The following is a 12,472-nucleotide window of genomic DNA, read 5'->3' as shown; positions in this document are numbered from 1 at the left end:
AGGAATCTCACTGCCAGGTTCAGAGGAGCTACCACATACACAACCACCTGAAAATCACATACCTGCACACCTGCAGCCACTCTTCTTTCAAGGTTACAGTCACAGGCTGAGCTGGGATTATGCCGTAAGGTCAGTCCAAGGGGATTTTAGCCCCTTTTGCTCGGTTTCACATCTTCCAGTTTCAACTAGATAACTCCCTGTGGTTCAGCATGCCAAAAGGAAAGCCTTACTCCTATGCCATGATGGACTATTTTAGGGGTTATGGCAGGGATATGTAGATGACAGGAACTTGACTCCTAGCATCTGGAACGACCCTCCAAGCCTAAGGGATGGTGCAAAAAGCCACCTGAAGCTGTGGTGAATGAATCCATGGAATCCATAAAATCTCAATTTCCCCAGCTCTCAACTGTAGGGCCACAGAAGAACACCCAGAAAGGACAGGGATGTTCTGCTGGAAGGGCAACCAGCTGCAGCCCAGCCTAACCGAGGAGGGAGCAGGAGGAAGCTGGGAGGAGCAGCATGCCAGCAGCTCCCAGCTACACACAGCCTCCTTCCACACAGCAGCAGATCAGAAGGATTTTGTCCTGAATCTCCCATGAAACCAACAGAGTACATGAACAAGGATGCTGGGGTTTATTATGCTTTATCCAGCACAGCACCTTGGAATAGGCTTTTAGTTAAGACCATATCAGGCATGTACTCCAAAGCATTTTCAGATGTTTTGGAACAAACCATTAAAAATAACTGCTTTAGGCAAAACCCATGTGCTGCATGTAACTGTAGGCTCTTGCATCAGTGGTTGTAAGCAGGACTTTGGAAGAATCCTTTTGGTCACTTGGCGACTCCTGTGGTAATAAGAAAGTCCAGAAAACAAGCTATGTGGTTTCTAATACATTTTGCACAGAGTGCTTGAATGACGTGGCCAGGAAAGCACATTTCAAACTGTTAAAAAAAATAAGTTCTCATTCTTAGAAATAAATGTTTATTAAAAGCCTCTCAGAGTCAAAATTTGGAGAACTGATATGAAGGAACATGCCAAGATACATTTCCTCTGACCCAGGAGCTTGAAGTAGATTGCACACCCAGCAACACCAGCACTAATTCGACTTCTTTGAAAGCAGGCTCTGTTTCGGTTTTGTTTCTGACTTTGTGACTGACAAAGTATTATACAAAATTATAATCTCTGAAGTAGCACTCAGGCTTTCTGAGTTAAATTTCCCTGGCCCAGCACACAATATCATTAAATGCTTTGCCTGAATTATAGTTCAATTTCATGGCTGAAAAGCCATATGCTGGTGAGTAAGAGAAAGCTAATGCTGAACTTCAAATCAACCCATAGTCCTAAGGCCCCACTCCCTAGTAAAAGAAACATTAAGTTCTAAATGAGATTTTAAGTGGGGTTTATTTCCACACAGTCACAAAGAACACTGAAGGCTTGCCACAGGCTAAAGGACTACAAGTGATGAGCAAATGTCAGCCACCATCCCTGTCCCTCCAACTCCCACATCTGCTCCAGAGAGCAGTTCTGCCTTCAACAGAAATGCTCAGAGAACTGCTTTCTAAAAGTGCTCTGTTTTCTGTCTCTTTCCAATGCAGCAGTTAACTACAGTCTACTCAATCCCTATGCATTAGGGTAGGACCATATTTGGAGCAATTCAGAGTTTTTCTGCAGGGATTTTCTCCTTCCAGGTGGGTGGTTTAAGTTTCACTGCATGAGAGCTTAGATAGGGAAAAAATCAGATCTTGCCCCTGCAAGTCAAGGGCAGGGGGACAGGCACAACCACCAAATTGACTCTATAAGTACCATAAAGTGAAAGGGAAAGAAAGAAGAACAGCTAGGGAAGGATTTAGAAAGACAAGGCTCTGGCAGAGGACAGGCCAACTTCAGAAGACACAGAAGTATAAGTGAGAACCTTGTACATGCTTGAACTATCTGTCCACTTTCTTTTACAAGTCAGGCACTGTGAAGTTTAATGGATTTCAACTTCTAAAGCACTTTAAAACATCATTTGGTAGACAAAGGTGTTATGTAGCACAGCACTAATATTTCAGAAAAAAATAATAAAATCAGATACCAGTCTCCTCAAACAGCATCCAAAAACTGCAAGGGGAAGCAAGTGTCCTCAGCGTGAAGTTCCTACCCTGGCGAGTCCTACCTCCATGAAAAATTACAGTTTTCTCCCAGAGCTCTCTAGTACTACCATGGTGCAGCATGACACAACTGTGTCCCAGGTATACATGGCCACCAGCTTTCCCAAAAGCTTTCACTTTCCTACATTGGCTCATCCAACCTCAGTAAAGCCATAGTTGTGGGTTTAGAGTCCGCCACCACCCGAGCCCAGCTTCACAAATGTCTCAGTCTACCCCCAGTTCCACCTGGAGCCCTGCTCACATGATACGTGGTTTCCAGAACACATCTTGTCCAGATTCAAGTAATTCTGGGGAAAATTGACTGCTACAGCTGGTATTTGTTCCAAGGATCAGTCATCCACTTTGTTCCTCTCTAGTTTAATGTGCACTACATCGCAATTACCTGATGAAGTGTTCTGAGCTGCTCAAGTATCAACAGTGTCTTTAGGGTAGAACCCAGGTCAAATCTCGTGTTATGATTCAGAGATCTAAGGTTATGCTGCACCATCATTATCTAAAAATATTTTACACCATGCAATGTCCACAAAATGAAGGTGAATCTTTCCCTTGAAAAGCAAACTTCTATCAAATTCATGGACCCACCAGGCATCCTCTCCTTTCCCTAGGGAAGGTACATTTCTAGGGGGAAGAAGTTTCTATGTTCAGGAAACAGCCAAGAGGAAGATGTGCAAAAAAAACTATTGATGTCCAACATTAGAGCTCATGGCCTTGTGCAAATATTAAAGAACATTATTTTGAAAATGTTCTACTAGGTAATTATAAACCTTCACAAGCCATTCTCCAAAGTGATTTTGTATCTTCCTGCTCAAAAAAAAAAAATAAAATCCAAAAAACAAAACACCTTCACAATTTGTGTTTTGTAACAAGGTGCCTAACAACAGAGACATTTTTCTTCTGTGTGTTGACCAGTCCTCTATCTCATGTTTCTGCATAGTGCAACAGCTATTTCACTGTCTAAAGTACACAGAAGTTTAGATGCCTCCAGCACTTTTAAGTTCAGTGAGGTTTTTTGTGTTAGGAGGTTTGAGCAATTTTTGTGGGATTTTTTGTTTGTTGGTTGGTTGGTTTGTTTTAAATAAAAGCTAAGCCAAACCAACACAAACCAATCCATTGGCACTGCCAGCCTTGCCCACCATGGTTTGTAGCCTCTTACCTAAGACAGTCATGACAGTCTTCATAAGCTTCACAGGGGTTCTCCTCCGGCTAATGGACCCGCTGGTGTGTGATGATAAGACATTGGTTTTCCTCTGGACGTACATGTAGATTCTTATGTAAACCACCACCATAATGAAGAAGACGACCAGGTTTAAGACACTCCAGAACACCAGGTAACTTCTGCTGTAAATGGGTGCCAGGGATGAGCAGACAGTAATGTCACAGAGGCAGTTCCAGCCCAGGGTCGGAACAGCACCCATGAAAATAGCAATGGCCCAAATTGATATAATTAAGAAGGTGACTCTCTTCTTGGTGAGATTGCTGTGGATCTTCATCCGCATGATCGACATGTGCCGCTCCACAGCGATGACGAGCAGGTTCACCAGGGACGCCGTCAGGCTGGTGTCCAGGAGGCCCTGACGCAAAAACCAGCGGTTAACTGTTAGTGTCTTGGACACGGGGCCGGTGTTGAACATCAAGAAGACATAGGCAATTCCAGCAAAAAAGTCTGCAGCAGCTAAGTTGGCCAGAAGATAATAAAAGGGAAAATGAAACCTCTTGTTCTTGACCACAGCTGCTATGACCAATGAATTTGAAATAAAAATGAAGAGGCAGAAAAATGTCCCAAAGCATAGAACACCAATGAGCTGTGCTCCTGTCCACTCATCCGCTGTGTCTGTCTTTGTCCTGTTGTAGAAAAAGTCCATGCGCTTGTCATAGTAGCATTCGTTCATCCTGGATTAAAGCCCCTGCATCCTAGGAAGGGTGGAAGGAAGAAAGAAAGAAGATTAACAGCCAGGTAATAGTCCTTGCTTCAATCACCATACCTTCTTTTTTTGGGGACAAGGGGTTGTGACATGGACACGAGAGGGTATATACTTGGAGGCCTTAACTAAAAACTCAAACTGTACAGGGTTGATGCAGAAGATATTCTGGAGGACCACACTGCATGATGCTTGGATGAATCAGGAATTTTAAGAGATTTTCCTACTTAAAAAATTCCAGCACAGTTCTCTTGCACTAGCAGTCATACTGTAGAGGCAACAAGGTGGAAGTTAAGAAGTTAAAAATTACTTTCTGGAGATCATGGAGAAAATCTGAGCAACAGCCAAGCCGTTCTTGCTGTGAAATCCCATGTTTGAGCCACAGCCCCATCATTATTTCCATTTCTCAGTGTAGCCAGTAGGGATAGGGAAGAATAAATCATAACTCTTCCATTTTAGTGAGTAAGCAATAAAAGGCCCATTACACAAAAAATATTTTTTTGTTTCTCAATTATATATTAATAAATGTAAAAAAAGTATGTATATAAGATACGACAGGCATATATATTCTGAGCACATACCTGTTATTTACTACTACAGGACTTAAGTAAATGTGCTGCAAAGGGAAAAATATATTCTAGATATTTGACTATTCTAAAGCCAGCAATTATTTTACTGGGCTCTCAACCCACAGGCTTGTGAGCACCACACAGCCCACTTATCTTTAAAACCAAAATCCAGTTCCCTAGCCAACCACAGGTTAAAGCAAGTCCTGGGAACAGCAGTATGGCTGGGGTTTATTTCTCATACCCACTCAGCACTATTTTGGACACAGGACTATTAAACCTGATGATGGAAAGAGAGTCCAAGTTCCAGATTACATCACACTTCAGCTACTCTGGTGAGGTCAATGTCAGCTGCCTTGGCAATTTTACTGCCTTTTTTATGAACCAAACTGAACCTGGACTAATTTACACAGGAGATCTGACAGCAACTACTCACAGCTGCTGGACCCCATGCAGGGTCTCACAGCCTAGAAGGGAGAGTTTGTATCTGATCATCACTAGCCCTCACATTCACTGTCAGTATCTGAAGAAGGGTTTTAACAATTCATTAATAGATATTGTATAGTTCTAGCAAAACCCATGAACGCAGCCATGGAACAAGAGCCTGATCACATTAGATATTATACAGAGTGGCAACCAACAAGAAACCTAGAAGAAGCAGTAACAGGCAGAAAGATTTTTAAAAGCATAGGCTTTCCATCTCTTCAGCTAAAATTGTTGACACATAAACATCAGGTTCACTTTGTCTATTATTACCCTGTGGTAATAATGAGGTCCCATTTTACAGTTATGTTTCGTCTTCCCAGGGACTAGGAAGCAAATTAAACAATCCCCAGCAGGCTGGCTAAAATGCCACTTTTATATTAAAGGTTCCTTCCAAGCTTTAAACTAAAAAGGTCCATCCTTTGTCGTTTATGTTTTGCTACTTGTGTTATTTCATGCAATATTTACAGTAATTTTAAATCAAGTTACACTATTCCATAATTTTTTCAGCAAAGTTATCTTTTTTAATATTCCATTTTTCTGAACTAGCGCCTTAGCATTTTTTCCTTGATTTTTCTTAATTCCCACCTAGTAGTCAACATGAAAGCAGGCCATTTGACATTGTTGTCCATTTTACTATCCTCAAGAACCTGGCCAGCCACTTTTTTATAAAAGACTGTATTACTTAAAGCATCAAACTTGAACACATAGTCAGAACACTAAGAACAGCTACTTAAGGACAAGAAGTGGAAGGAAACAAGTAAACCATCCCTTGTGCTGAAATATTACAGAGCATCCTTCCATCTAAAAATAAAAAAGCCTCAGGAATGCAAATCCACTGCAATGAGTCAAATGAAATTCAACGCCCACTGCTCCCTGTTCAGGGCAACGTAGGGGAGTTGGGCAGTCAGTACATTCCCCATTCTCACCCAGGAAGTACTCAAAAATCAAATTCAGTCTGTAAATGACCAGAAGTCCCTGAGGAGCTGCAGACAACAGCTACTCGAGTAGCCAAGTGCTGGGAACCCTGCCAGCAGAGAAGCCTCTGCTCTAACACATCAAGGCAGCAAAGGACCTACTGAGCTTGACATGAAGCTTTTACAGAACAGCCCAAATGCCTGTAAATAGAAGCAGCATTTTGGGCAAGAATGGCAGGGGGGGGAAAAAAAAAGCAACCAAACCTGTGAAAATTACAGGGAAGGTTTTCTGAACATGTTGTATCTTACTGTGTAATCATCTCAACATATGCATCTCTTGCTTACAGTGACAGGAGAGTAAAGAAATCTGCAGCTGCTTTTTGCATCTTATCTGTTGAAAAGCTTAAAGAAATCCAAAATATCAACTATGAATTTATTCTAAATACTTCAGCTTAATGAGGTCCCATCCTTATTTAAAGTAATAAACAAAGAAAAAAAATATTCACACGTCCATAATTCTCCACTGAAATAATTACACTACAAATACTTACTGTCACACAGCAGAGCTCAAATGACAAATGATTTTGAAAGAGATGTCTTGAGGTGTTGAGGTAAGATGAGGAGAAGAAAAGCATCGAGCTGAGGTCTCAGGGTCACAGGGCAGACTCTGGAGATTTCCAAATGGAAGCTGCACCAAAGCAGAAGCTGAACTGGAGCTAGTTTACATCCCAGTCCTTCAAAGTGGAGATGCAGCACTTGGCTGTCTGTACCAGCCTGTTTATGAAAAGCACTTACAACACCAGGGCCCTTGCAGACAGTGGTTTTCTTCACACCTTCATCTGAAGTCCTCCCAGCAGAATTAGCCTGGTCTCACGGGAGCTGTGCAGCCGTGACAGAGCTATGCAGCTGAATCCAGTGGTCTTGCCCCAGTCCACACCAGGCACAAGACAGGATATCCCATAGCTCCTGGCACATCACATGTCCTGGCAGGACTTTCTTCTCCAGGTCTCGTCTTCTGCAGCCAAATCAGAGATGCTTATCTTAACCAGGGCAGGTTTAAACTTAAGAAGAAAAAAATAACCCTTAAATATAACCCTTTGTAAAAATAATCCTTAAATATTACATATTTCAGATCTGTTTATTAAGTACAAAAGAATTTGAATATTCAGGCAAAATATTGTTCAAAGTTAGTAGAAAACCAGCTAAACTTGTCAGTCCAGACTTATAAAGGCAAAAGAGTCTTCCAGAGTCTGCAGCAGAGAGCTCCCCAGTTGCGCTACTCACTTTAAGAAGAATTGCCTTCTTTTGCTTTGAAATTGGCTTGGTATTTCTTGAGGTTTTTCATGGGAAAGGACAGCAAAAAAATCTCTGTTCACCTGTTCTACGCCACTTGGTATTTCCTATCCCACCATCCAGACCTCCGGCAGTTATCCCATGTTGCATATTCTACAGGTGAGTTGAACTAACAGCTTGCCCTGGTACTTACAGGCAAATACATCAAAACTTTGCAAGTGCCGAAAGCTTGTCTAAAAGGTTCTTTTCCTCATTTCAATCTATTTAATTACCTCATTTCAACCAAGAGAGGCTACAAAGATCACGAACGGATGGACTGTGAACTGCATTTTCCTCTACCACACTTGAGTAAACATTAAAGCTTTTTCTCTTTTTTTGAGTGGGAAAAATCCTCTGTTCCAAAGAATCTCAAAGAATTTGGGATTTTAGTTAAACTGTTTTCAAATGCAAAAGCACACTTTAAGAATTCTTCCCAATACATAACACCTTGAACTTTGTTTGTCTTAATGACAGTTTGTGTATCATAAATGATTTTAAATTCCTCTATGAAAGTGTAATTCACACTGTCAGAATATGTTCTTCACCATTCTTTAAATAAAAGTCAAGAATTTGCATGAGTATGTAGGAATATATTATACTAGCTACCTGAATAAAGAGTCAGTGAAATAAAACATCGTCTAGATAATGTTTTTGACAAAAGGTTCAGCTAGTTGCAAGCTAGCATGCTGTAATGATTGTTATTCAATTGGAATCTTGTTTGCTTCAATAAAGCCACTAAAAATTTTTATATTTATAATAAAATTTAGTATCAGTTATTTAAGTCAAAGGTTTTTCTGATTGAAACTGTGATTAAAATTAGCTTTAAGTTATTTTGATTAAAAATTAAATTTTGCCTGTAAATCAGCTCTAAGCTGACTTACTCATTATTAATGCAAACATTTCTGAAGGAAAACACAAATGATAAAGTCATTATAAAATTTATCCTGCAAGCCATAATGTGATTCATGGCACACCCCCATGGTTTTCTGCCTCTTCCCTGTCCATTAAAAACCAAGATGTTTCAATACATTGGCTACAACTTTATTGAAGGGCTGGCGTCAGTTTGGGGGACTTTGATGGCTTCTGCCCTGTTTCTGTATAAATGCAAAAGGGAGGGAGCAGACAGGCCTGGGTTGGCACAGAAAGCTACTGTGAGAGGATTCAAGCCAACTGCAGAGCTGGACTGAAAGGTCCTGAGAGCAAGACTGAGCCTACATGGAGTGGTGAAGCCCTTTAGGCAGGGCAGAAATTCAGCTTAGCGGAGAGGGAGGGGTGTTTGCCCAGGCAGAACACCAGCCTGGTTTACTGCTGGTTTTCCTGAGCTGCTGCAGGAATTTCTGTGCAGAATTTCAGGGTAGTTCAACCAAAATGATACACTCTGGAACAGGAGAGATCACAAAGCCAGTACAGTCCGGGCAGGTCTGTGAGATGGTGCAGAGGAGCAAGCTGTGCCCAGGCTCAGCCTGCAAAGCAGGCAGGCTGCCAGCTCTGCCTGAGCACTTTGCCTCCTGCCTCCCCTTCTCCATTAACAAAGACCAGGTATTAAATACACATCTCTAAGAGATTTGGAAACTTATTACAAAAGTTGCTCTGCAGAAAGCTGAGTTTATCACGCTGACTGATCACAGGCATAGGTGGCAGAAAGAAGAAGAGAGTCACTTGAAATACTCTCTTCACACTCAGACTGTCACTGCAGAGAAATACCAGCAGCAATTGCCTACTCGCACATATTCCTTCGGCTTTTTAAATTTACCCTACAAGCAGCAGATGGCCCTTGGCAGAGCACCACAAAAGGAGTGTCTGGAGACTTGCAGCCTGTGCAGCCCTGTCCAAGGGCTCCCCACAGCCCTGCATTTGCCTGCCTGCGCCCTGTGCCACAGGCAGACACGGACACCCTCTGTCCCATCCTCTTCTGCTGGGTAAACCACTGCTGCTGCTTTTATTTTTCTCATTACTGAAAAGCTCTCTCACCTTATTCCCCAGAGGAAGGTGCAGGCAGAAGGAAGCCAGAACACTGGGCAGCCAAAGCTATACATACCAGCAGTACCAGTTCAGAAAGGCAATTGGTTCCTTGTTCCCCTCCACACCCTGCTACATGTATGGCCACGGAGGAAAACACAACCAAATGATTGCACCAAGAAACCCACCCAGGTTACCTCAGCTTAGAAAGAAATACCAGTGCAGAAAAGGGTGTGTAACACAGCAGAGGCCAAAAATGTTAATATGTAACTGTAAGGAAGAGTTTTGTGAGGCAAGTGCTCTGGTTCACCTTTAATTGTCTTTAATAGTTAATTGATATTATAACAAAAATCAATTTAGAAAAACAAATGAAAGGAAGCACATAGAGAACACAAAACTGCACAAAATGTATCTAAACTAAAGCTTTTTTTAATCTGGTACTACTAGAGGATGTAATGGAAGCCAACATTAATTTAACAGGTTTTACAGAGACAAATTATCTCAGAAATGCAACTGTTTTATTTTGTTTATTACAGAAATTGTGCAGGCACTGCCTGTACTTGAAACAGCATGGTACATGGTACAATTCAAGGACCTGAGAATATAATTTTTCAAAAACGTTTTTAAAATGTAGCTTTAAAATTTGAAAAAAAGTTATGATTAAAAAACTATGAGGCCAAATGAATAAGTTTTTCAACCAGAGAACTTACTTAGTAGGGGAATCTACTTGTGGTTGTGCTCGGCTCTATTTTTTTTTTCTTTAACTGAAGTATCTCCAATTTCAGATAACTGGCTGAACTCAAATCAATCACTCCCAAGCAGCATTATCCCACTCCCTTGGTCTTCAGTACCTTTTAGGCTACGGAGAGCAAAGTGCCACATCCACTTTCTCTCCAAACCTGTTTCATCTACATAATGTTAACTTGATGAAAAGTATAGCAGCACTCATACTTCCACCATGGTTCTGGATATTTCCAGTAATAGTCCATTTCTGTGGTGTCATCTTTTGGACTGTGAAGAAAGTAGGGCAAAAGGAATGAAGATGATTCTTTGGCAATTCTTAGATATCTGTGGTGAAAGCATTTAAGGTTTTTATGTATCATACATCCTGCACAAAAGACCAGTGCTATATGATACAAATAAAGAGCCTCAAGAAAAGTATTAAACCTACCAAAAGAACCTCAAGACTAAATATTTAAAGTTGCAGAGAGAGGAAACAGTACCGTCAACCACAAACCAGAGTGCTCTGTACACACAGTCTGATAAGAGGCTTAAAAGTCACTGTCAGGACACACAAGTGTCATCCTGTGCATGTAAGTGACAATGCTGTTCCTCTGCAAACTGCTGCAGACTGACACTGACAGCTGAACCGTGAAACAGAGATACAGGGGCATCTCCATCAAGGTATTACAAAGCTCAGACTCCAGCTCCTGAAATGCCTTTAGTACAAACCTGCTCTACTGCACTAAATTGCTTCTGAAAGCTCTGATACATTGGAGAAGTTGTTAGGGACAGATACCAAGTAACTCACTAGTTACCACAAGTTTAGACTCCAGACTTGGTAATTTAAGTCTTTCTGAAATTATGGTTTAGTAGATCTATATATGGAGTTCAAACTAAAAACTTTGCTGCAAAGCCTTCATTTAGTCTCCTTTAAGTGTGGTTCTGGAAGAAGCTGGCAGGTCGTCCTATAATGCGGAAACAGACATAGCATTTAAAGTATTTCAAAGTCATTCAAACAGCCTATACGTTGTGAAACATGCCTAGAAGAAAATACCTGTTCTGCTTCTAAAGTAAGTTTCCCATTTCTGCAGAACTTCCAGGTCCTCTCACTGATCACTACCACCTCCAATTTGTTGAATTTTACCATTCAACAAATCAGCTTTCTTCCACAAAACCTACAGAATGTGGATACAGACTATTTCAGCACAGTCCCAAACAAGTCAACTTTCACTGTTTCTTTTCAGCACATATTGATAAGGACCTAAGTCACACCACTGCTGATTAAAACAAGTCACTTGTCTGTATCCAAGCTGTTAACAGATTCAGAGCCTGGGTTTGCAAGCAAATGTGTCAGTGGAACTGGTAGAAATAGCACACTCCAAAACATACTTTCTCAAGACATAGAAGTTGACCCAATGGCATAATAGTAGAATTCAGGTATGTCAGTCTTTAGGGCTAATACCCAAGATAAATATATTCTCTACAGTGTCAAATCATATACTTCAGAGATTTTATTTCATTATCTGATAGCATAAAGCCTATGCTGGAAGACGTTCTTAAATGGTAATGGTCAGTGTAGCACAGGACACATCCAGATGAACTTGTCTGAAACTTTCGCCTAGGATTCTGAAAAAAGCTAAATACATCTCTCAGCTTTACATGCTGGTAAGAACTGTTGCTTCCTTACTGATTCTGCAGATTTGGTTTGTGGGGCTGTTTGTTTGCTTGCTTTTAGTTTAATTTTCATTACACAGATAAGCTTAGTGAAATCAGATTTTTCACCATATAACTGGATCTGAGTTGTGCTTCCTACTGCACCTTTTAGAAGACTGTAAGAACATGCAAGGAACCACATACTCAGCACAGCTTAAAGAACAAAGCTACAGCAATGCACCTTACAGTCTGCAACAAGAAACGTCTTTTTCTAGACTCATATCGCAGATGGGAGAGCAGACCTAAGTACGTGGCCTCTGGAAACACAAGGGTACAAAACTGCTTCCTCTACCTCTCCCTCTCCTCCCACCCGACCTTGTTTCCTTAAGAGAAAGAACTTATCAAAAGACATAATGCGAAATAATGGCAGTGTATTTTTTCGGTGCGTTGCATAGATTAAGAAACACCGTATTAAAAAAACCCCACTTAACAGAAGACCCTTCCCAGCGCCCACAGTCCGTACCAGCTGCCCGCGCCTCAGCAGGGCGCGGCCCCCCTGCACCCAGGGGTGTGCAAACGGAGTCTCAAACGTATGGAAACTCACGTGTATGTTTTTATACGTGCACGTCCGTGTCTGCACACACCGCGACGTCTCGCCGGGACAGAGCGGCAGCACTGCCCGGGCTCTGCCCCGCCGGGCTCGGGCTGCGCTCCGGGCGCTGCCCGCTCTGCTCACCGGCACGGCCCGGGGCGCGCCCGGGGCTCCGGC

General features: G+C 41.8%; 1 protein-coding gene across 1 annotated transcript in view; it reads right to left on the bottom strand.

Moving 5' to 3' along the window:
• LPAR3 (lysophosphatidic acid receptor 3) overlaps positions 1–6,675 on the bottom strand; it is a 13,528-nt gene extending 6,853 nt beyond the window's left edge. Inside the window, exons 1-2 of the mRNA XM_008630305.2 lie at positions 6,588–6,675; positions 3,305–4,062 (exon numbers count right to left, since the gene is read on the bottom strand). Of these exons, the coding sequence (XP_008628527.2) occupies positions 3,305–4,040 (736 nt within the window). The 5' untranslated portion in view covers positions 4,041–4,062; positions 6,588–6,675. The remainder of the gene's footprint in view (positions 1–3,304; positions 4,063–6,587) is intronic.
• Between the last annotated feature and the right edge of the window lie 5,797 nt (positions 6,676–12,472).

This window comes from Corvus brachyrhynchos, unplaced genomic scaffold (assembly GCF_000691975.1).
Source record: "Corvus brachyrhynchos isolate BGI_N302 unplaced genomic scaffold, ASM69197v1 scaffold101, whole genome shotgun sequence".
Taxonomy (NCBI): Eukaryota; Metazoa; Chordata; class Aves; order Passeriformes; family Corvidae; genus Corvus; species Corvus brachyrhynchos.
Note: the sequence above shows the minus strand (reverse complement) of the source record. Positions and strands in the feature narration are given on the sequence as shown.